Source organism: Aquarana catesbeiana, linkage group LG01 (assembly GCF_042186555.1).
Source record: "Aquarana catesbeiana isolate 2022-GZ linkage group LG01, ASM4218655v1, whole genome shotgun sequence".
Taxonomy (NCBI): Eukaryota; Metazoa; Chordata; class Amphibia; order Anura; family Ranidae; genus Aquarana; species Aquarana catesbeiana.
In genome coordinates, this window is record NC_133324.1 from 978782908 (window position 1) to 978807916 (window position 25009).

The window sequence follows — 25009 nt, forward strand, 5'->3', positions numbered from 1 at the left end:
CCACATGATAATGACCTTCGGATTGCGAGTGGCTCATGAGTGTGATGGGATGTCAATCAGCAAAAACTGCACCTCCTCCATTGGTAAATAAGATTATTATTTTTCAGAATTTTTGTTGTCATTTTACAATTTTAAAACATTGATCACGTGTTGTTTATTAAGTGTAGCTCCCCCTTGGGTATACTGGAAGAAGAGAGAGTACCTCCAGATACGGGGAGCCCTGGGGTGAATGTAAGTCCGCTGAGTCCATGGCTATAATGGGAAGTTAGAACAATATGGGCGCCAATCACTTTAGTATTTTTCCAAGCTTTAATAAGAAACTTTTAAAGAAGTAGCAGTAAAGAGGTTGAGGGGAAGTTGCAGATACCTTTTTTTGTAGAAGATCACTTACAGACTTCAGAATAAAGGACTGAACACAGCTTTCTCTTAGTAAATATTGTATGGTTGGGATGATCTCTGCCACAGATCTAGCAACCAGCAAGATGTCTGGATAAGCCTCTCTCACAGGCTTAGCAGCCAGGAATTAATTACCTTGATTGGATTGTAGAACAGCTTCCAGTACCAGAACCTTTAAGCCGACCTGGCAGTACTGTAAGGATAGGTTGGATGTAGAACAGCTTCTTTACAGTACCAGAACCATTAAGCCGACCCGGCAGTACTGTGAGGGTAGGTTAGATGTAGGTGCATTCTCCAAGTAAGTTACCAGACCCATCTGAGAGACCAGCCTTCATCCTGGCTCTCTCCAGCAAGGGTCCTCCCCTGGATCCCCTCAGCTTGGCTCAGCTTCTTCCAAACAGGCAAGGACCACCTCAGAAGTTGTAGTAGACCCCAGACAGGCTTCTGGGCCTACTTGCACAGCTTGCAGTGGCGTAGCCACCAGGCCTGGAGGGCCACAAGGTCAGGACTAACTAAGCACATGGCGTCTCTCCCATAAATACCCTCTCCCAGAATGCACAGCAGCCAGGAACCTCCTACTGGGCTGTTTCTGGAAAAGGATATGTATTACAGCTCAACCCTGTTGTTAATCTCACACTGCCCTGTGGTACCAGTGACACCTACTGGCAACAGTGGGAAATGCACAACACAGTCAAGATTAGAACAGAATCCAATAAACTATGTACAATTAATCTGAGCTGTTTACAGCTCAGCCAAAAACTAAGTTTACATCATAGCCCCGTATTTTAGGAACAGGGGGCTACATAAGTCTTTATCATTTTGAATTAGAATGTTTTTCTTCCCTATCAACCCTTGTTACCACAACAGTGCCAACCAGATCTGTGCAGGCACAGGAAAACAAAGGAACTTTCCTACATTTACATCTGCTGGATGTGTCAGATTTACTGATTGCTCCACCCGTCATCTCAGTGTGATACATAGCAAGTAAAAAGTCACATGAACACAGTATACATATACAGTGGAACCTCGGATTGCGAGTAACGCGGTTAATGAGCGTTTTGCAATACAAGCACTGCATTTTTAGAAATCGTAACTCGGTTTGCGAGTGTTGTCTCACAAAACGAGCACGATTCAGGCCAAAGCGTGTGCAGTACTGCATTTGGCCTGAGGTGGGGGGGGGCGCCGGAGCCGATCGCAGCCGATCGGCTCAATTCGGAAATGCACGGAAAGGCCCAAGGACAGCTTGGCATACCTCGGCAAACCTTGGGAACTGAGTCTTTTTGAGGTTTGCCAAGGTTTCCTCGGGCCTTTCCGGCCGTTTCCGAGGCTCTCCGGCACCCCCCCCCACCTCTGGCCGCATGAGGTATTGCATGCCATTGAAGTCAATGAGGAACAATTATTTTCGTTTCCATTGACTTCAATGGGGAAACTCGCTTTGATATGCGAGTACTTTGGATTACAAGCATTCTCCTGGAACGGATTATGCTCATAATCCGGGGTTCCACTGTACTGTAGAAAATACGATACTAGACACTATTTCCGTGTTTTCTACAGACTGGAGATTATATTGATATATTTTGCTTTAGTGTACTGAATCAGTGGCAGTGGGTTTCCTGACACATTAGGAAAGTCAATTAGATATCAATGTTAATTTTATATTGTCTGGAATTTCTTTGCAGAGAAACAGATGCTTGATACATACGTGGATTTTGATGCAGAATGAAAATCGGCATGCTTCCGGAAGGAGTACTGGTCGTTAGGAGGCAGATTGAGCGGCTTATCATCGGCTACATCAATGCAATGAGGGGCACCTTCTGCATAAACTTTCCACCTACATAATAGAATATTATTATTATTAAAAGGTCCAGTTACAGGAACCAAGTCAGTATTTAGTTACCATTCTAAAGTAGCGGGTTAAACCCCTTCACGACAAAGCTAAAACAAATCTAATTAACTAAATGCAGTTTTGCAACTTTGATATGCATTTGTAAAAATGTACATATTATCGCAACTATTTAGTGCATCCATATGAATTATACCTTGTTTTTTTCAGGACAAATTGGGCTTTATTTGGTGGTAAATGATAACCTGTATCTCCCGATATTTTTTTTTTATCATAGAAAACTGGTACAAAATAGTAAAACAAATCATTTTTTAAAATCTAAATCTGTATATTTCTTTCTATTACCATAACCCACCACCCAAGAACAATCCAAAATAAATTTTCCTGCTCTAGATGATTGCAGCGATACCTCATATATATATATACAGTCCATAAATATTAAGACATCGGCACAATTCTTATCTTTTTGGCTCTATACACCACTACAATGGATTTGAAATGAAACAAACAAGATGTGCTTTAACTGCAGACTTTCAGCTTTAATTTGAGTTTATTTACATCCAAATCAGGTGAACGGTGTAGGAATTACAACAGTTTGTATGACAACAGTAATGGGACAGATTAACAATCATCCATCAAACTTTTTAATACCTGGTTGCAAATCCTTTGCAGTCAATTACAGCCTGAAGTCTGGAATCCATAGACATCACCAGACGCTGGGTTTCATCCCTGGTGATGCTCTGCCAGGCCTCTACCACAACTGTCTTCAGTTCCTGCTTGTTCTTGGGGAATTTTCCCTTCAGTTTTGTCTTCAGCAAGTGAAATGCATGTTCAATCGGATTCAAGTCAGGTGATTGACTTGGCCATTGTATAACATTCCACTTCTTTCCCTTAAAAAACTCTTTGGTTGCTTTCGCAGTATTCTTCGGGTCACTGTCCATCTGCACTATGAAGCGCCGTCCAATGAGTTCTGAAGCATTTTGCTGAATATGAGCAGATAATATTGTCCAAAACACTTCAGAATTCATCATGCTGCTTTTGTCAGCAGTCACATCATCAATAAATACAAGAGAACCAGTTCCATTGGCAGCCATACATGCCCATACCATGACACTACCACCACCATGCTTCACTGATGAGGTGGTATGCTTTGGATCATGAGCAGTTCCTTTCCTTCTCCATACTCTTCTCTTCCCATCACTCTGGTACAAGTTGATCTTGATCTCATCTGTCCATAGGATGTTGTTCCAGAACTGTGAAGGCTTTTTTAGATGTTGTTTGGCAAACTCTAATCTGGCCTTCCTGTTTTTGAGGCTCACCAATGGTTTACATCTTGTGGTGAACCCTCTGTATTCACTCTGGTGAAGTCTTCTCTTGATTGTTGACTTTGACACACATACACCTACCTCCTGGAGAGTGTTCTTGATCTGGTCAACTGTTGTGAAGGGTGTTTTCTTCACCAGGGAAAGAATTCTTCGGTCATCCACCACAGTTGTTTTCCGTGGTCTTCCGGGTCTTTTGGTGTTGTTGAGCTCACTGGTGCGTTCTTTCTTTTTAAGGATGTTCCAAACAGTTGATTTGGCCACACCTAATGTTTTTGCTATCTCTCTGATGGGTTTGTTTTGTTTTTTCAGCCTAATGATGGCTTGCTTCACTGATAGTGACAGCTCTTTGGATCTCATATTGAGAGTTGACAGCAACAGATTCCAAATGCAAATAGCACACTTGAAATGAACTCTGGACCTTTTATCTGCTCCTTGTAAATGGGATAATGAGGGAATAACACACACCTGGCCATGGAACAGCTGAGCAGCCAATTGTCCCATTACTTTTAGTCCCTTAAAAAGTAGGAGGCACATATACAAACTGTTGTAATTCCTACACCGTTCACCTGATTTGGATGTAAATACCCTCAAATTAAAGTTGAAAGTCTGCAGTTAAAGCACATCTTGTTTGTTTCATTTCAAATCCATTGTAGTGGTGTATAGAGCCAAAAAGATTAAAATTGTGTCAATGTCCCAATATTTATGGACCTGACTGTATATTATTTCTGGTTTGTACCCCATAGTAAGGCCCAGAAACAAAAGTGTGCATTTTGCATTTGCATTTTTTTTATCCTGTCTAAAACACGCTGACACTAACTGACACTGATACTAAATTTAAAAAATGCTTTAAAAAAAAAAAAAAAATATTCCTACCTAAAATACACAGACCTGACCTTTGAAATCAATTTTTGACTCTGGCCATGACCTTTGACTCTATCCTTGGCCAAAACTCTAACTCTGACACTTATTTAAACCTTAACCACTTGGGGACCAAACTTCTTTTTGAGATTTGTTGTTTACAAGTTAAAATCATTTTTTTTTGCTAGAAAATTACTTAGAACCCCCAAACATTATACATTTTCTTCAGACACCCTAGAGAATAAAATGGCGGTAATTGCAATACTTTATGTCACAGCATATTTGCGCAACGGTCTTACAAGCGCAATTTGTGGAAAAAATACAAATTTGAATTAAAAAATAAGACAACAGTAAAGTTAGCCCAATTTTTTTCTATATTGTAAAAGATAATGTTACGCTGAGTAAATTAATACCCAACATGTCATGCTTCAAAAATTGTGCCCGCTCGTGGAATAGCAAAATCTTTGGCATTTTAAAAATCTTCATTGGCGACATTAAAAATTTCTACAGGTTACCAGTTTTAAATTACAGAGGACGTCTAGTACTAGAATTATCGCTCTACCGATCGAGGCGATACCTCAGATGTGTGGTTTGAACACCGTTTTCATATGTAAGCGCGACTTACATATGCGTTCGCTTCTGCGCGCGAGCTTGGCGGGACGGGGCACTTACATTTTTTTTTTTCCTATTTATTTTTTATTTTTACACTGTCCTTTTTGAAAAAATGTTTGAGTCACTTTTATTCCTATTACAAGGAATGTAAACATCCGTTGTAATAGAAAAAAAAGCATGACAGGTCCTCTTAAATATGAGATGGGGGGTCAAAAAGACCTCAGATCTCATATTTACACTAAAATGCAATAAAAAAGAGCATCGGGTGGAAGTGACGTTTGACATCGCTTCCGTCATCCAATGTTGTAGAGCCGAGTGGGGGGCCATCATTCCCTCACTAGGCATCCAGTCTCACAGGGGAGAAGACCCAATCGTCTCCGCCTCTACCGACGGCTCCGGTAAGTGGCAGAGACGACCGAAGCGTGGTGGAAGGGGGGGCAGCTCTCCCGCCACCGATAAAAGTGATCTTGCAGCAAATCCACCGAAGAGACCACTTTTATCTGAAAGCCAGCCGCCGGGCGTTTAAGAGGATACCGGTGTCATGGCAGCTATGTGCTGCCATAACAATGGTATTCCACGTCAAAGTACTGACATATAACGACGGTGGCTGGTCGTTAAGTGGTCAACTATAGGCAAAACATTTTTTTTTTCCATTTTGGATAGAGCAAGGGAGGGTTATAACCCCTGTCAGATTTTTTTTTTTGCCATCTGTGTCCCATTGCAGAAATTTCCCTTTACTTCTTGTTCCATTATCCAAACAGGAACTGAGAGGAAATCCCTGCAAATTAAGAATATCCTTCAGAATATCAGAACTACAGGGGGTCCCCGGGTTACAAACAAGTTGGGGACTGTAGGTTTGTTCTTAAGTTGAATATGTTTGTAAGTTGGAACAGGTACATTTTTTAAGTGTAGCTCCAGCCAAAAAATCTATTTTTAAGCTTTTTGGATAGCATAGGGAAGGGTTAACACCCCTGTAACATTTGTTTTGCTGTTTGTGCACCTGTTCAGATTATTTCACCTCATTTTCTGTCCCAATGACAATTGGATTTTGAAAATTTTGGGTTGTTGTGGAAACAAGCCTTGGTGATAAAGCATCAGGTGAGGTACCTTTTCCCCATAATAGCTCTTACAGGAGTGAATTTCCCTTCCTAGGGGTAGATTTCCTCTCACTTCCTGTTGTCTCCCTCCGTTTGTAAGTAGGAGTCGTTTGTAAGTCGGATGTTTGTAACTAGGGGACCCCCTCTAGTGACCCCATTGGAAGATTTCCCCTTTATTACTTTTCTGGGGACAACCCAAAATATAGGATTTTCTTTACTCTCACTTTCAATGATAATGGTAAACAGGACAAATAGAGAGGGGTGAATCTCCCTAGTGGATGCACAGACAGCAATAAAAACTGACAGGTGTTCTAATCCCTCTCTACTCTATCCAAAACTAAAAAAAAATGTTGTGACTTTAGTTATACTTAACCACTTGACGTCCGCGCTATATCCGAATGACGGCCACAGCACGGCAGACCTCAATTTCTGGGAGGCCGACATAGGACGTCCTCCCCTGTGCACGCACCCTGCAGGGCGCGTGCTGTGATCACTGAGTCACGGAGACTCGGGTGATCACCAATCCGAGTAAGGGTCCGATCCCAGCCCCTTACCATGTGATCAGCTGTCAGCCAATGACAGCTGATCACATGATGTAAACAAAAGCTTGGTAATTGTTTTTTTTTTCTCCTCACACTGACAGCGTGAGGAGGAAAAATAAGCCGATCACCGGCTTCTGTTAAAGGGACATCGGTCCCGAAGAGGAAGGAGGCACATCTGCCTCATCTGTGCCCACCAGTACCCCCTTCCAGTGCCACCTGCCAGTGCCCACCAGTGCCACCTATCAATGCCCACAAGTGCCACCTATCAATGCCCACCAGTGCTGCCTATCAGTGTAAGCAATCAGTGACCATTATTGCCACCCATCAGTGCCCATCACTGCCACCTATCGGTGCCCATCAGTGCCGCCTCATCAGCGTACATCAATGAATGAGAAAAATTACCTGTTTGCAAAATTCAAATTCTAAAAAAAAATTCGGTCTCTTTCAATTTTTTTAACAAAATATAAAAACCGCAGAGCTGATCAAATACCACCAAAAGAAAGCTCTATTTGTGGGAAAAAAAACAATATAAATTTCATTTGAGTACAGTGTTGTATGACCGCGCAATTGTCATTCAAGTTTAAGTGCCCAGTAAGCAAGTAGTTAAATCTAGCTTGAGTTTTTTTTGTTTTGTTTTTCTTTACAAGTACTGTTCTTTGTTTTATTTGTTTACATTTTTCTCTTCCAGCAAGGTGAAAGAGATACAATGTATCTTTTTCTATAGTCAAGAGGAGAAAAAAAGAAAAAAGAAAAAAAACACACGGGCAGGCTACATAGTGATTGATCAGTATGATTGCCAATCAGAGGTTATTAGGTGTGTTATAGGGTGTCACTCTGTCCCTGTCTTCCAATTGCGCTCCTGTAATACAGACATCCCAACCTGTAAAAACGAATTTCAGGGAGGTGGGCGTGGTTTAAACTGTGCTACATGTTGGGCATGGCTTAAATGGGGTGTGGCCTAAATGGGGTGTGAACAAAATTCCAGGAACAGGAAAAAAGCAGTAAAGAACGGGAAACGGGAACGGGAAAAAAAAAAAAAGCAGTAAAGAAGCCCAAGGGGCTGGAAAGCATTTTTCAAAGAGGTACCAATAGAATATAACAAACAGACTTTTTTATTTAGAAAAAAAAAAAATGACACCCACAATGAATATAATGAGATATCACAATATCTCCGCCATAAATTTAAAATTAATGATACCGTTATCATAGACAGGCGATCACCACGGACAACACCCCTCAGTCATACAAACATTCACCCACTATTAGCAGCTGATACTATAAACTGAAGAAAAATAATGCGACGATAGGCTGTAATAAGCTAAATAAATAAAGAAAAAAATCTTCACTTCACGGAGAGCAATTTTGGTTAGTACACCAAATAATGCAGAGCCTGTCCTGATGCAGTACCTCAAGGGGAGCAGACAAAAATATGAGCAGGGGGCTGCAGAAATGATCTCGGATGAGAATAAAGGTCCCCTTATATGGAAACGGTTATGGACGGTAGAAAAACATGATGCAGCAGCACTATTGAATATGTGAGCTTATTTGGTGAGGAGAGCAGATTAATAGGGGGGTAAAATTCCTTCCCTTGTGACAATCTGTGTAAGAAGGCTTGAATGGAAACTTACTTCATTATCATAGCTGAAGCACATACTCACAGGTACAAGGGTAAGTGATATGTTGAACACCCGCAGATAAATATCCCTTTAGAGGTTCCAGCTAAGTATATCCAGACAATGTCAAGTGTTAAGTGTCCATAACTGTTTCCATATAGGGGGACCTTTATTATCATCCGAGATCATTTCTGCAGCCCCCTGCTCATATTTTTGTCTGCTCCCCTTGAGGTACTGCATCAGGACAGGCTCTGCATTATTTGGTGTACTAACCAAAATTGCTCTCCGTGAAGTGAAGATTTTTTTCTTTATTTATTTAGCTTATTACAGCCTATCATCGCATTATTTTTCTTCAGTTTATAGTATCAGCTTCTAATAGTGGGTGAATGTTTGTATGACTGAGGGGTGTTGTCCGTGGTGATCGCCTGTCTATGATAACATTATTCATTAAAGTGGATGTAAACCCAATGTCATCCTTTATAAACTACTACCATAGGGGTTATCTATAAGGATATACTGTACATGCCTCCTGCATGTATCTTTTTACCTGTCAAATGTCTCCCCTCTGTCTGTTATTAGACCCGAAAAACTGCAGATTCTGTGGGCGGGGTCTGTTGTCTGGAGCATGGTGGGTGGAGTCGTGATGTCAGTAGACTCCCCGCCCACCTCTACACTCGTCAATATGCATTTTCTCCTGTATATTTCTTACACTGAACTTCTGCTATGATCTCTAACATCCAGTGAAAAGACAGGAAAGTAACCACATGACTTCAGCATGTCAAATCATGGTGAGGTGTGGAACAGCCAATCCTTGCAGAGCTGCTGAAGAAAGGAGTGGGGGGCGGGAATTAAAAAATAATGCATGTCTTAGGCTGTCACTCACAGCAAGGGGGAGGATTTGACAAAGTTTTTCTCAGTTTGTCAAGTTTTATCTCACTGAACAATAAAAGAGGATTGCTCAGAGATGGATTAACTCTGTGTGGCAAGACTGGGCTCAAATGATAGGAAATCTTATACTCTACAGTATGATAAAAAAAAAAAAAAAAAAAAATTCAGGTTTACATCCACTTTAATTTTTTAATTGATGGCGGAGGTAATGTGATATCTCATTAAATTTATTGTGGGTGTAATTTTTTGTTTTTTCTAAATAAAGAGTTCTGTTTATTATATTCTATGGGTGTTCCTCTTTGAAGAATCTTTTCCAGCCCTTTGGGCTTCTTTCCTGCTTTCTTCCCGTTCCCGGAATTTTGTTTATATCATTGGTTTGATTCAGAGGAACTTGCTTCAATAGCCTCATTACTATTCAATTACCTGGGCTATAGGCAACAGACCCCTTGCACCTGGGTGGGTAGAGTGTTTATATTATTATTACTTCTGTTAAGATATTGGTACACTCCCCTCCCATCGGATTATCGTCACAGACGGTATCTCCTTGACTATCCAATCTGTTTTTTTTTAAATGGGGTGTGGTTTAATAGAGTCTGAGATGACTTACGTAGTGCAGAATGTAGTAATGTTAAATAGGGAATATACAGTTTGGCGTGTATGGCGGTGGGTAGTATGTGCATGTGAGTCGTGTGGAGTGTACAGCGGTGAGTAGTGTAATGTGTAAGTAATCTGCAGGACGGTGTCAGTAGTTATTTATTTTTATTAATATTTTTTTACAATTGTATTTTTTAATTTTTTTTTACATTTTACTTTTTTATTTTTTGTTTTTCACAATGCTCGGGGGTGGGGGTGGTGTAGTGGACAGTGTCAGTAGAGCAGTGTGTCGTTAGTTTTTTGTTTTTATTATTTTCTCTATTTTTTACAATTTTGTTGTTTCTTATTTTCTTTAAATCATTTTTTTTTTAATATTTTTTTCACAGTGCTTCTGGGGAAGGGTAGAGAGTATGTGGCGGTGATGGTGTCAGTAGGGCAGTGGATGGTGTCAGTAGTTTTTATTTTTACATATTGTTTTTTTACAATTAAATGTTTTTATTTATTTTTTGTTCACAATGCTTTTTGGGGGGAGGGGGTTGGGACAGTGGACGGTGTTGATAGGGCAAGGGGGTGGTGTCAGTATTTTTATTTTATTTTATATATTTTTTTATAATTTAATTTTTTTATAATTTTTGTTTACAATTGCATTTTTTTAAAATATTTTTTGCATTTTTTTTAATCAACCCTGTTGGGGGGCTTTGGTGAGATATCAGGGGTATAATGCAGACCCCTGACATCTCCTTTTTGAGACAGGGAAAGGGACTGAGGACACAGATTCCCCAGTCCCTTTCTCAGCATTGAAGATGAATGGATGGAAGACAGCGGCTCCTCTCCATTCATAAACTGAGCAGAGTAACACACAGTTTACTCTGCTCAGTTTTCACCGGACACAGGAGCGATCTCACTCACTGTGTCCAATTCAGAAAAGTCAGGGGCCTGACTTCCCCCATGGGCTCCCTTCCCCCACTCGCTATCCTGACAGATCCCCACAGCCGGCAGGAGAGGAGAGGAGGGAAGCCGGCTGCGGGGGATGAGGGGGGGGGCGGAGGAGGACAGGGAGCCAGAGAAAAGGGGGGGTGAAGGACACAGAGGGGGGGTGGAGGAGGAGGACAGGGAGCCGGGGAAGAAGGGGGGGTGAAGGACACAGAGGGGAGCTGGAGAAGAAGGGGGTGAAGGACACGGATGGGGGTGGAGGAGGAGGACAGGGAGCCGGAGAAGAAGGGGGGGTGAAGGACACAGAGGGGGCTGGAGAAGAAGGGGGGGTGAAGGACACGGAGGGGGGGGTGGAGGAGGAGGACAGAAAGCCGGAGAAGAAGGGGGTGAAGGACACGGAGGGGGGTGGAGGAGGAGGACAGGGAGCTGGAGAAGAAGGGGGTGAAGGACACAGAGGGGAGCTGGAGAAGAAGGGGGGTGAAGGACACGGAGGAGGGGTGAAGGACACAGAGGGGAGCTGGAGAAGAAGGGGGGTGAAGGACACGGAGGGGGGGTGGTGGAGGAGGACAGGGAGCTGGAGAAGAAGGGGGGGTGAAAGACACAGAGGGGAGCTGGAGAAGAAGGGGGGTGAAGGACATGGAGGGGGGCTGGAAGAGAAGGATACAGGGAACAGTTGGGGAAGATGATCACCGATCTCCCTGAATAGCTTTGTAGCTGACAGCCGCGGGAGGGAGAGAATGAGAAGCGGCTGTCAGCTATACAGGGAGATTGGTGTTCACAGCTGTCCCTTCTGCTGCACCGATCATCACCGGTTGTGAACCAGGGGACCATCCAGGATTAGCCCCGCAGCCAGGATATCGGGCAGCACTTGCTGGTGTCCGGGAGCCGCCCTCCGAAATGTCGGAGGCTCCCGCACCTCGAGGGAGACTTGGGATGTCTGGTATTATCACCCTGTGACACGGGCTTCTGATGGGGACTACAAGTGGCCATTTTTACACACATTATGCAGATATAGTCCACTATTGTCACCATCAAGAAAGTTACCCTGAGAAATGCCATACAGCCATCATTAGAACGAGTGCATATACACCAGACATGTGCGATTCATTTTGTTAGGAATAGAAATTCAGCCAAAATTTTTGTTGTTCAGAGATTCAGAAGTACCGTATTTATCAGCGTATAAGACGCACTTTTTTCCCCTTAAAATCAGGGGAAAATCGTAGGTGCATGTTAAATGCGATCCCCACCGATCTCTGCTGATTGTGAGGGGAGCGGAGCGAGTGCCAGCGATATACACATAGCCGAGTGTACTCGTCTATTCTCGGCTCTACTCACAGTCAGGGGCGGGACTGCGAGAGGAGCCGAAGTACACTCCGCTTTGTGTTAGTCGGCGCTGCTCGCTCCTCTCCTCTCGCAATCAGTGGAGATGGGCGGGACTGCGAGAGGAGCCGAGCGGAGCCGAGTACACTCGGCTTTATGTATCTCGCCAGCACTCCGCTCACAGTCAGCGAAGATCGCCGATTTTAAATAATCAGCGGCTGGGTAATGCTGCAAAATGACTGGCTAGGCTGCAAAGGCACTGGGCAAGGCTGCAGATGGACAAGGCTGCAAAGGCACTGGGCAAGGCTGCAGAGGCACTGGGCAATGCTGCAGAGGCACTGGGCAATGCTGTGATTGGACACTGGGCAATGCTGCAGATGGACACTGGGCAATGCTGCAGATGGACACTGGGCAATGCTGCAGATGGACACTGGGCAATGCTGCAGATGGACACTGGGCAATGCTGCAGATGGACACTGGGCTAGGCTGCAGAGGCACTGGGCAATGCTGCAGAGGCACTGGGCAAGACTGCAGATGGACACTGGGCAAGGCTGCAGATGGGCAAGGCTGCAGATGGGCAAGGCTGCAGAGGCACTGGGCAAGGCTGCAAAAGCACTGGGCAAGGCTGCAGATGGACAAGGCTGCAGAGGCACTGGGCAAGGCTGCAGAGGCACTGGGCAAGACTGCAGATGGACAAGGCTGCAGAGGCACTGGGAAAGGCTGCAGAGGCACTGGGCAAGGCTGCAGAGGCACTGGGCAAGGCTGCAGAGGCACTGGGCAAGGCTGCAGAGGCACTGGGCAAGGCTGCAGAGGCACTGGGCAAGGCTGCAGAGGCACTGGGCAAGGCTGCAGAGGTACTGGGCAAGGCTGCAGAGGCACTGGGCAAGGCTGCAAAAGCACTGGGCAAGGCTGCAGATGGACAAGGCTGCAGAGGCACTGGGCAAGACTGCAGATGGACAAGGCTGCAGAGGCACTGGGAAAGGCTGCAGAGGCACTGGGCAAGGCTGCAGATGGACAAGGCTGCAGAGGCACTGGACAAGGCTGCAGAGGCACTGGGCAAGGCTGCAGAGGCACTGGGCAAGGCTGCAGATGGACAAGGCTGCAGAGGCACTGGGCAAGGCTGCAGAGGCACTGGGCAAGGCTGCAGAGGCAGCCGGCAAAACTGCAGATGGACAAGGCTGCAGAGGCACTGGGCAAGGCTGCAGAGGCACTGGGCAAGACTGCAGATGGACAAGGCTGCAGAGGCACTGGGCAAGGCTGCAGAGGCAGCCGGCAAAACTGCAGATGGACAAGGCTGCAGAGGCACTGGGCAAGGCTGCAGAGGCACTGGGCAAGACTGCAGATGGACAAGGCTGCAGAGGCACTGGGCAAGGCTGCAGAGGCACTGGGCAAGGCTGTAGAGGCACTGGGCAAGGCTGCAAATGGACATTGGGCAAGGCTGCAGATGAACATTGGGCAAGGCTGCAATGATGGACAAGGCTGCAGATGCACACTGATAAGGCTGCATTGATGGGCATTTAAATGTAAGTTTTTTTACCTTAAACTTCCCTCCGAAAAGTTGTTTTCCTTAAACTTCCCTCCTAAACTTGGGGTGCGTGTTATAAGCTGGCGCGTGTTATACGCCGATAAATAAGGTATATAAATTTCCAAATCACAATAGTAATGAATTTCAACCAATCCAAAATAAATTATAAGCAACAATGAAATTCATTTGTTTCATTTGGATATAAAGTATGACATATCGTATATACTCAAGTATAAGCCGCCCCGAGTATAAGCCGAGGCACCTAATTTACCACAAAAAAAATGGGAAAAACGTATTGACTCGAGTATAAGCCTAGGGTGAGAAATGCAGCAGCTACTGTAAGTGGAAGAGAGGGTCCAAAATGCCCATTTGCAGCTGCATGCCTCACTGTGTCCATTGCATACCTCCCTGTGTCCATTGCATACCTCACTGTGTCCATTGCATACCTCACTGTGTCCATTGCATACCTCACTGTGTCCATTGCATGCCTCACTGTGTCCATTGCATGCCTCACTGTGTCCATTGCATGCCTCACTGTGTCCATTGCATGCCTCACTGTGTCCATTGCATGCCTCACTGTGTCCATTGCATGCCTCACTGTGTCCATTGCATGCCTCACTGTGTCCATTGCATGCCTCACTGTCTATTGCAGCCTCCCTGTGCCGATCTGCAACCTCCCTGTGCCCATTGCAGCCTTCCTGTGCCGATCTGCCTACCTGATCAGCGTGTCATGCAGTCAGACGGTGGCCATTCCAGTGTACAAAAGCTGCGCCTCCTCCTCGTCCTCATCTGTAATAGGCGGAACACTCAGTTTCCCAGCAGTCAGTGTGCAGCCTATCATGGACATCCTCTCATCCTCATCCGTGGGATGAGGATGAGAGGACGTCCGTGATGGGCGGAACACTGACTCACTGCCGGGAAACTGAGTGTTCCCCTATCACAGACGAGGAGGAGGCGCAGCTTTTGTACACTGGAATGGCCACCGTCTGACTGCATGACACGCTGATCAGGTAGGCAGATCGGCAGTGACTCGAGTATAAGCAGCAAAAAATGTGCTGTAAAACTCGGCTTATACTCGAGTATATACGGTAACTAATTCATTCAGGATCCATTTTGTTTTTCTGTTGCATTAACATTTATAAAAATTGTAGAAGCATATTGCAATAAATACAGCAAGGTATAAAAGAGAAATAAGAAGATGATTCCTACTTATTGTATGGAGGTGGTGTGGTGGATTCATCTCTGAATCATAACATAATGAATAAATCTGAAAATAATTTCATTCCATTCATTCTTTCAGATCCATTCATTTTTAGTTTGCATATATATTTTTCATTACTATAAAAATTAAAAAAAAAAAAAAAAAATCAGCTGATTCCATTTCTATTTGTGGGTTGATCTAGCAGGGATTACTCAAAGTGCATACACAAGTAATCTCCTGAAATAAAATATTAAAACATTAAAATGAATATAACCAATCTCACAAAACATACAAAATAAATCCGAAAATACAAAAAGAATTCCAAAAACAAATCATTTTAACATAACGACAATGACAAAACAAAATGATTAACTTAACAAAAACTGAAACAAATTTTTCCCTGGTGCAAAAGGGGCAGAGGTTAGCAAAGGTTTTAAAAACATGAAACTCATTTTTTTAATGACAACTGTTTATGATGCAGTCAGTGCTGGGACAAGGTCATCTAGAGCCCCTGGGCGAGCATGCCAAACTGCCCCTCCCCCCAAGATGTATGAGCATTATGTGTCAGCAACCCCCCCAAAAAAAAAATAATTGAGCACTAATCTGCATGCTTACCCCCTAAGCATTCCCCCTCCTCCAAGTACAAATCTGCCCCCTGCTGAAATCCCCCCTTCCAGAACAAATCTTTGTCCCCCATCCCCCAAATTTCCCCAGCACAAATGCCCCCCCCCCCCCAAAAAAAAAAAAAATCACCCCTCCTAGCACAAACAACAGAACAAATAATAAATCTGAAGGCAAATAGAGAGATGAAATAGCAGTCCGGAGAGACGATAAACAGCCAGATCCACAAGTTACCCCTGTGCAAACGGGTGGTCATGCAAGCGGGTATCAAAAGGGTTAACACGGACCATAAACTTCTCTCACGTCTCTTTAGATCTCAGCAAGGACGCCGGGTCATGGGTAGAAAGAAAAGATCTAAGTGCTCACCGCTTAAGTATAAGATTTAATTTTTGTGTTCAAAACACAAACTACTCACATAAAGATGATAAAAACACAGCATGTAAAGCCAACAATCGTGTTAGTTCCGTAGGGCAGTAGGGGGTGATGTCATGCGTAGCTCCTCCCCCATACGCGTTACGTTCAATCAGAACTTTCTCAGTGGGGCGGGGCTATGGCGTCACCCTACAGTCTATTTAAAAAGCACCGTTGTTATAGCAACAGCCTAAGGGCAAGGCTAGGATGTCACACATCAATCAAAAGCAAGCGCTGCCGTCATGGCAACAGCAGAAGCCGATCCATACGGCAAAAATATCACAGCTTATCAGCCTCAGCCTTATCAGCCTCTAAGGACAACAATGTTAAAAACGGAGGTTATCAAATTTGCCTACACTTAGCTCACTGAATGATCCCAGTTAACCACATCCATATTTATCATATTTACCATCACTGTCCAGGCTGTCTGGTGACGTCACAGACATCAACGTCACCGGTCTCCTCCCCCCTTCCCTTTGTTAGCAGACAGAGGCACTTGGGGAAGGGGGGAGGAGTCCGGTGATGTCGATGTCCGTGATGTCACCGGATCTCCGACGGAACTCCCTGAAGAGCTGGAAGCCAGCGGAGAGGGGTGTACCAATCAAAAGAATTTTGATAGATCAAAAAAATTAACGATTAATCAAGGAATTATTAGTTAATTTCCCTAGCCCTAATATTTTTACCTAGTTACACTGGTCCAGCTTGTATATACCATACCTGGCCAATGCCCCTGGAAGCTGGAAATCACTTAAGTTGACAGCGCCACTCCAGTGATCTCCACTTGCTTCCAGGTCCCTTGCTGAATGGTCAGCCTGATGTCTTGTAAACACAGGAGGTTATCCAAGAATCGACTCAACACCGATTTCAAGCAGGAAAACTCCAGAGCTCGCTTTTATTCCAAATAGCAAACTTTCATGCTCTCAGCACTCCCTCCTGGAGAATTAGCCAACTTTGATCAATACTCGTTCTCATACTATGAACCTCCATCATCAAACTCAGAGGAGTTGTGCCCAGTTGTCCTATGTTTACTTGCTTTGGTTATCTCCTCCCATGCTCGTCTCCAGGATTTCTCCAGAGCCTCTCCCATCCTCTGGAACTCGCTACCTCCACTGGTCCGGCTATTCCCTACTCTTCTACCTTCAGGCGATCCCTGAAAACTCATCTCTTCAAGGAAAGCCTATCACGTCTCCAACTAATCTTTTACCACTTCCATCAGCTCATTCCCCACAGTTACAACCTTTTGTGCCACCTGCCGCACCCTATTAGATTGTAAGCTCTTCTGAGCCTCTTAATCCTCTTGTATTTTATTGTATTGTAACTGTATTGTCTCCTTTAAATTGTAAAGCGATGCGTATACTGTTGGCGCTATATAAATCCTGTATAATAATAATAATCTCATCCTGACATGTATATCTACAACTCCTAAATTACCTTGTCTACCTAAAATTACTCTGAAAAATGTTCTTACAATATTATCAATATTTATGTTTTTTATATATCTCAATAAAAACTTAAAAAAAAAACCACAGGAGGTCAGCCTCTCAGCAAGCTCGTGATTCGGGAAAATGCTTTGGAATTTCAAAATGAATGCAAAGCATTGTCTGATTAGACGTGGTGGAGAGGCCTGGCAGTGATGTTATACTCTCCACCTTGCCCAATCAGAGAATGCTTTGCATTCATTCAGAAAATGCAAAGCATTCTCTGAATGGCGCCCGTGCGGAGCGGCCGACCTCCTGTCTTCAGAGTGCATCAAGCCATAAAATTGATCAAACCTGTAATTCTTATTTAAATAAAGATTACACAATTAGCAGAAAGGCTGAAGTAGAAGACAACTTTATCATAAGCAATATAAGAGTGTGAAAATAAACAATCCAAATAAAATATCCTCTATTGCACAGGTGTCAAACACAAGGCCATCCAGGCCATTTCATGTGGCCCTCACACCTCTCCTGCAGCTGCAGGAGAGCTCCAGCCCTCCTCTGGTCCTCATCCAGACCCCTACTTTCTGCTTTCAAGCAATGCATCCAGCTTCTTCCCAGCAGCAACATAAGGAAAGGGGGTGCACTGTGATGTAAGGGAGAGTGGGGGACTCAACTTCTGATGGTGGGGTAGCTCTTGACATCTAATGTAAGGGGAGGGGATGCGCTGGACATCTAATCTTACAGATACAACCAGCCCTTTTGAGGACAATCATGGTGCTGATGTGGCCCACGATGAAGTTGAGTTTGACACCCCTGCTCCAATGGACAACCCCCTCTCACCACACAGAGATAGAATGGATGTGCTGATCACTTACTTGTGGGTTTCTCTTTTTATCCCCAATTCTAATTGTCTTTGTTGCTGGATAACAGGGGGAGTATTCTTAGTTATCACAATACCTGAAACAGAAGAGGTTATAAATTCACATATTTGCTACTGCAATACCCCCGTTTAGCCCATAAATCTGATAGAGCACATGTGCACACCTCCCAACTTTTTGAGATGGGAATGAGAGACACCTCATACAGGCATAGGACACACCCCTTGCCACGCCCCTTAAAGGAGAATTGTACAAAAAAACAAGATTGGTTGAACACACAAGTGCTTTTTTTTACCACCACTATTCTTTTATATTGGCTTTTAGAATTTACAAATGCAGCAATTTAGAAATCAGATGAAAGGTTTAGCGCCGGGAAAATCTTTTTTGATAGATAAAAAGTGCATTTTATATACAACTATATAGATCAGACCAAAAAGAAAGAGAGAGAGAGAGAGAGAGAAAGAGAAAGAGAGAGAGCCAGAACAGGGATGTGTGTGTGTATCTAAGTAGGAACAACGATCTGTCTCCTCCTCTAGTTAGTCACATACCCCCACAGTTAGAAACACACACAAGAGAACACATTTACACCCTTGATCGCCCCCCTAGTGTTAACCCCTTTCCTACCAGTGACATTTACACAGTAATCAGTGCATTTTTATAGCTCTGATCGCTGTATAAATATCAATGGTGTCAAAAGTGTCTGATGTGTCCACCGCAATGCCGCTAAAAATCGCAGATCACTGCCATTACTAGTAAAAAAATGAATAAAAATGACATAAATCTATCCCCTATTTTGTAGACACTATAACTTTTGCGCAAACCAATCAATATATGATTACTGCAATTTTTTTTACTAAAAATATGTAGAAGAATATATATTGGCGTAAACTGATGAAGACATTTTTTTTTACTTTTTTGGGGGGGTATTTATTATAGCAAAAAGTATAAAATATTGTTTTTTTTTTTTTTTCAAAATTGTCACTGTTTTTTTGTTTATAGCGCAAAAAAAAAAAAAATGCAGGAGGTGGGAGGTGATCAAATACCACCAAAAGAAAGCTCTATTTGTGGGAAAAAAAAGGACGTCAATTTTGTTTGGGTACAGCGTCGCACGACCGCGCAATTGTTAGTTTAAGCGACGCAGTGCCGAATTGCAAAAAATGGCCTGGTCATTAAGGGGGGAAATCCTTTCGGGGCTGAAGTGGTTAAGGTCTTCCCACTGTTACTGTAATTTGGACACACCCACAGTTCAATGCGGTTTGGCGGTGGGGGTGTGGCTGAGCACCTATTCTCTGAGAAAAAAAGCCCTGGATACATTTTTATAGTCTTCCAGATACAACAGGCCATTTTGAGGACAACCACAATGCTGATGCGTCCCACGAATAAATTGAATTTGACACCCCCATGATAGAAGTACCAAACAGCCAATCCCAATTAACACTGAGCTCTAGAGTGCTATTGATGTTTGGGCTCTGCAGCATCAGTACCTGGTAGCAGAGCTTGAAATGATGAGGAAGGCCTCTCTTACACCTGAGACTCGGGTACCTGGTAGGGTGGACAGAAGGCACAGGAGTGCAAAGTGGCACTAGTGCCTGTAGGTCTTGCTAGTAGCAGAGCAGGTATCCACGCTAGGCAGGAGAAGTCATCAACAGTCTTTAGTGAAGCAGGCCGGCTGGTAGACAGATGGTGGGTGGCAGACTGAAGCAGGCTGATACTGGCTACAGTGGGCAGGTGAGAAATACAGCAGGAGCAGACTGTAGAACAGCAGGCTCAGCAGGATGTAAGGCAAGTACTGGAAACAACAGGAAGATTAGCAGAGTCAGGCAGGCCAGGTCATGCACTGGCAGGACAGATCAGGTACACAGGGGCTGGCAAGAGCATGGTCAGGGTACAAGCCAAGTCAGGAGCCAATCAGTGGAACAGAAGCAAGCAGGTGCAGGCAGAAGAGGTGGTCAAGGACAAGCCAGGGTCAGTGCAAGTGGAGTTTGGCGAGAGATGTCAGCCTAGCCGGGTCAGACACTGGAACGATGGTGCAGAATGACAGGGTCACAGGATACAGGACAGGCTGAAGACAGGGCAGCACTGATTCTGAGCACTGGCACAGTTTAAATAGCTACTTTGGCGCCAACATCACTCACAAATGCACGTGAGCACGCCCATGAGCACGTGTATGCGCACCTATGCATGCGCATAAGTATTAGCCAAATTGCTATGTCTACAAGAGGAAGCCTGAATTTGCCTGTGAAGTCTTCCCAGAGGGACCATGTTGTCTACTGGCATGCCCTTCCTGACAATCAGATACGCAAATACCTAAATTTCACTGTACCCCATAGCAGCTTGGTATCAGATATTCCCAGTATGGTGCAGTTATTAAAATAAAGAGGACTTATAACTGGTTGTTGTGTTAATAAACTGTAGTACTATGTCATGGGTGGAACTATGAATATACTTAATTACTTAATTATAAAAACCTTTCTTATAAACGCCGCCCCTTCCCTCCAGCAAACCCCCCCAAGTCTCCACTCTCTCCACATACATCCTAGTTTCCAAAAGCCTCAAAACCAGGATCTGCTTTTTCTACACATGCGCAAAAGAATCTCCAAACATTACTATGGAAGAGATGTCCATTGTTGGGCCAAATGGGGGTAGTGCGAAATAGAAGACAAAGCCAATAGAAGCACACATAGTACACCATACCGATGGGTGGGGAAGGACAAATTGCACAGCGAGAACAGTGGGAGGGGCTTAAATGGGTATAGTTAAATAGGACCCGGGCATAGACTGCTCTGGGTTACAAGTGCATAACGCTCAAGTGTGAATAATGTACATAATGCAGGGGTCCAAAGTGCAAGGTAAAAAATAAGTAAAGCCCTCTACCATCCATCTCCCCCTCCTCCACTGCCCATGACAAAACTACACCAAGCCAAATTTGCTGCACTCCTCCCTTGATTGAAAGTGAAATGCGTGTGCAAAAGTATGAATGCAAAAAAAAAATGCAAAAAGTAAGAAATAAAGTATGAATGTTTAAAAGTGCACATATGCTGTGCACATGCTGCTATGGGCTGTTATGCCACGTACACACAACCGGACTCTCCGGCAGAAAAAGTCCAACGGAACTATCCCGTCGGACATTCCGATTGTATGTGGGCTTCATCGGACTTTTGCATTCGAAAATTCTGATGGACCTAGAAATAGAACATGTTTCAAATCTTTCAGACGGACTCAGTTACTATCCTGAAAACCGCTCGTGTGTATGCTATTCTGAAGGACCAAGAACAACGCAAGGGCAGCTATTGGCTACTGGCTATTAAACTTCCTTTTTCTAGTCCCGTCATACGTCATCGCGTTAAACGAATAGACTTTGATGTGATCGTGTGTAGGCAAGTCTGTTTCCCGTCGGAAAGACTGTCAGAGTTCAGTCCGACGAGAACTCTGCTCGTGTGTACACGGCATTAGAGAGGTAAGAATAATTCATCTTCTTTTGCAGGGAGCTTATTTGAACTTTAGTAGAGCTTTAAGGATCTCCACAATTAAACTCATAACATTAATGTTTGGTAATAATATTTCACATCTGCCTCACATGGAAAATGAAATACACAGAAGAGATAGTTAAATAGAATTCCAATATAATAATAAGAATGATAAAGTCATATCTCACCCTTCCCTTCTGGGATCTCCACAGATTTTAATATCCACTGATACAATGGGAATTGGTAGAGTTGGCCTTTGGGACAGGTCACAGTGACATAATTGCAGTACCAGGGGTCCAGATGGAAATTTAGGTAGCGCTCCAAGGACAGCCTAATAAACAGGAGCTCTCCGAGGTCTTTATTTTCGGTGATTTTAAACTCTGTCACCTGGAAAAGCCAAAAGTAGAATTTAAGAGGACTGCACACAATACGAATCTAAGCACTGGTCATGGATAATTCAAAGAGAGTGCGGGTAGAGATGAACAGACTTATTCAAAAAAGTAGATTAAGGATCAAGTGATACATTTTGTAGTATGAAAAATGCAACTAATAAAGCGCTGCGCTCCCAACATATGCATAAATACTGGGCTCATATAAAAAAACATAACAAATCTCGTTAAAAATCGATATTAATGATCAACTAATTCTGTGTAATAAACATATAGCAAAAGCCACAAAAAAAACTTTTAGAGAAATAGATCAAGTTTTAATAAGTCTTCCCATTATTTATTTCTCAAGTGCTAAAACATTTTTAGTGTTTTTATATGTCATTGGTAGCCTTTATCTATGTTTGCTGACAGACTCCATGGCAGTCTACGTGTGGGATAACCCTGCCTCTTCTCCAATGCTATCGGACCCCATTCCCATAAATGTGAGCTCTCAGACAGAGACTGCGTTCCTTTTTTGTCCTCCTCTATGGACCAATACAGCATGTGCACTTACGTTTTATTATTGTTCCATCCAGATGAATGAGCCCCTGGGGGCCAGAGTCGGGCATATTAAAGAAGTGGTGTAATAACCCAGGGTAGGTGAGTGGTTCCAGGCATAATGCCCTGGTGGTGGGGGGCCGGCCCGTGTATGCCCATGACAGGATGACCAAAGTGGTGCAGCTGAACTGGCAGGGTCTGAAGATGGTGCCTGTGACATCGGTTCTCCTCCATGGCAGCGGTTTATGTTTTTTTCTCTTTTTCCCTGGCTCTGGTTTCCTCTGATCGTTTTCATGGCGGCTGGAACGCTTCTGCATTCCAGAATGCCATGGCACTTCCTGGGCGCGGCTGCAGGAGGCCTCTGAACATGCGTGAGCCACGGGTGAAACCGAGGCTTGGTTTCGAGCATACGTGGCGCAACAATGGGTCCGGCGGTCGCGCAGGCGTCTGGCGGCCGGAGTTCTCGGTGCAGGCACATAGGAGGCACGGCGATAACGTCACCAGGGCAGGGGATTCAAACAGTCCCTGCCTCTGTGAAAAATCCTGCGAGCGGCAGCTTCCCTAAGCCCTGGACATCTGCTTATGTGGTGAGGCACTACTTCTTACCCGTGGTTTGTGGGGGCTGGAGCAGTTCTTAAAGGGGAAGCAACTAACTTTTTTTTTCTCTTCTCTCCTCCCTGCGTAACCCCTCATTCTGCTCCCTGTCCTGGGATTATTGCTCCCAGCAAGAGCGTTTTCCTCCAGGTGCCATGGATAAATCACTTCCTCCTTGCGGCCAGCCCTCACGCACAGTGTGTGTGGGCAGAGGGAGAGGGCCAGATTCTTGGTGGGTGTACTATGACTCATGTGTTAACGGCATGCCCATTTCTTTCTCCCTTGTTTGTCAGCCCTTCCAGGTCAGATCGCCAGGTCATTCCTCGGGATGACAGAGACCCTCCCAGGCCGCAATGACGGCATTCTTCATCTAGGTCCAGACACCATGGCTCACCGACTCGGCGTCAAAACAGGCCTGGTATAGGATCCCCTGTTAGGGGCCCTCATTTTTCTGCAATAAGCTGGATAGCGCCAGGACCCGGGCCACAGGTGGGAAGTCGGGTTTCTTGCCCCAGGCACCTATTTGGGCCAGAAGAGGCCCAGCAGAGGAGACGCAGCACGAAGCGCTCCATGGAAGTGCGCTGCTACAGACCGGGACTTCAGAAGAGACTGAAGGAGAAGACAGATGTCCCTTCAGAAATCCACTAGGAACCAGGTGTCCAGTGGATGTGAACCTTCCAAGTCATTTTGGGATTGGGCTCCCCCAGGCGGGTCAGGTGGGGTCACACTTGCTTCTCTTCCGGCACATCTGGATGGCCTCCATCTCAGACTTCTGGACCATCAGGACAGTCTCTTCAGGTCACACGTGGTCCTTCACCAATACTCCTCCCCTCAAGTTTATCCCTACGCTGTTACCTCTGGCAGAAGAACAGAAGTAGGTGCTGCTGTCCTATGTGGACTCGCTAGCAATGCAAGGCGCTGTGGTACCCATCCCTGAGGACAAAAAGCTTCAGGGGTTATATCCCCGCCCCCTTTTTCGGGTACTAAAGAAAAATGGCTCATGGCACCCGGTGATAGATTCAACATATCCTGAACAAATTCATAAAATACGAAAGATTAAAAATGGAGTCCTTGTCTACCATCCAGCAAGCAGTGTAGCCAGGCGATTGGCTGGTCAAAAATCGACTCAAAAGATGCCTACTTCCACATACCTGTGGCGGAAGGGTTTCACAGATAACTCTGGTTCACGGTCAGGCAAGAACATCTACAGTTCACCTGCCTCCCTTTTCGGGCTGACAACCTCACCTCGGGCGCCTTGTATACCTAGGAGCTCAGCTCGACACAATCGAAAATACCATCTCTCTGCCGGCAGAGAAGAGCCCAGTCATACGGGACAGGGTGAGCTTGGCCCTAACTTCCTCACATCTGAGGGCCTCACAATGCCTCAAAGTTATTGACACAATGGTCTCTATGGCCCCTATGGTCAAATGGGATCTCTGGGAGGTTATGCCCCTTCCAAACAGGGTTTCTCCAGCAATGGGAGGAAGCAACCAGCTCATCCGCATAACCTCAGGCATAAGGAACAGCCTCTTTTGGTGGCTACAGTGCAGGAACCTGCTCACATGCCCCTCCATCCCCTCCATCTCATGGGCCATGGTCATGACCGATGCCAGCGGTGCTGGATGGGGGGCCCTCTGCAAATCAGAACTGTAGGGGCAGATGGGATCTTCGTCTACACAACCCAGGCTCGAACATTCTAGAACTACGAGCAGCTTCTTGTGCCCTGTAGGCTTCATTCATCCTCTGAAAGGGGAATCAGTATTGCTAAGAATGGACAACACTACAGCAGTCTCCTACGTGAAGAGACAAGGGGGGACACGGAGCTCTACCTTACTCCAAGAAGTCGCGCCAATCATGGCGTGGTCCCAGAATAATTTGGCCAACATTTTGGCAGTCTATCTTCCCGGAGCCCAGAACAGCCAGGCGGACTTTTTGCCCCGTGTG

At 44.7% G+C, this 25009-nt stretch overlaps 1 protein-coding gene across 1 annotated transcript in view; it reads right to left on the reverse strand.

The window, feature by feature from the left end:
- The window catches only part of LOC141128986 (hydroperoxide isomerase ALOXE3-like), a 175931-nt gene extending 151130 nt beyond the window's left edge, over positions 1 to 24801 (reverse strand). Inside the window, exons 1-4 of the mRNA XM_073616676.1 lie at positions 24628 to 24801; positions 21734 to 21932; positions 18076 to 18157; positions 2099 to 2227 (exon numbers count right to left, since the gene is read on the reverse strand). Of these exons, the coding sequence (XP_073472777.1) occupies positions 2099 to 2227; positions 18076 to 18157; positions 21734 to 21932; positions 24628 to 24801 (584 nt within the window). The remainder of the gene's footprint in view (positions 1 to 2098; positions 2228 to 18075; positions 18158 to 21733; positions 21933 to 24627) is intronic.
- Positions 24802 to 25009: the final 208 nt, after the last annotated feature.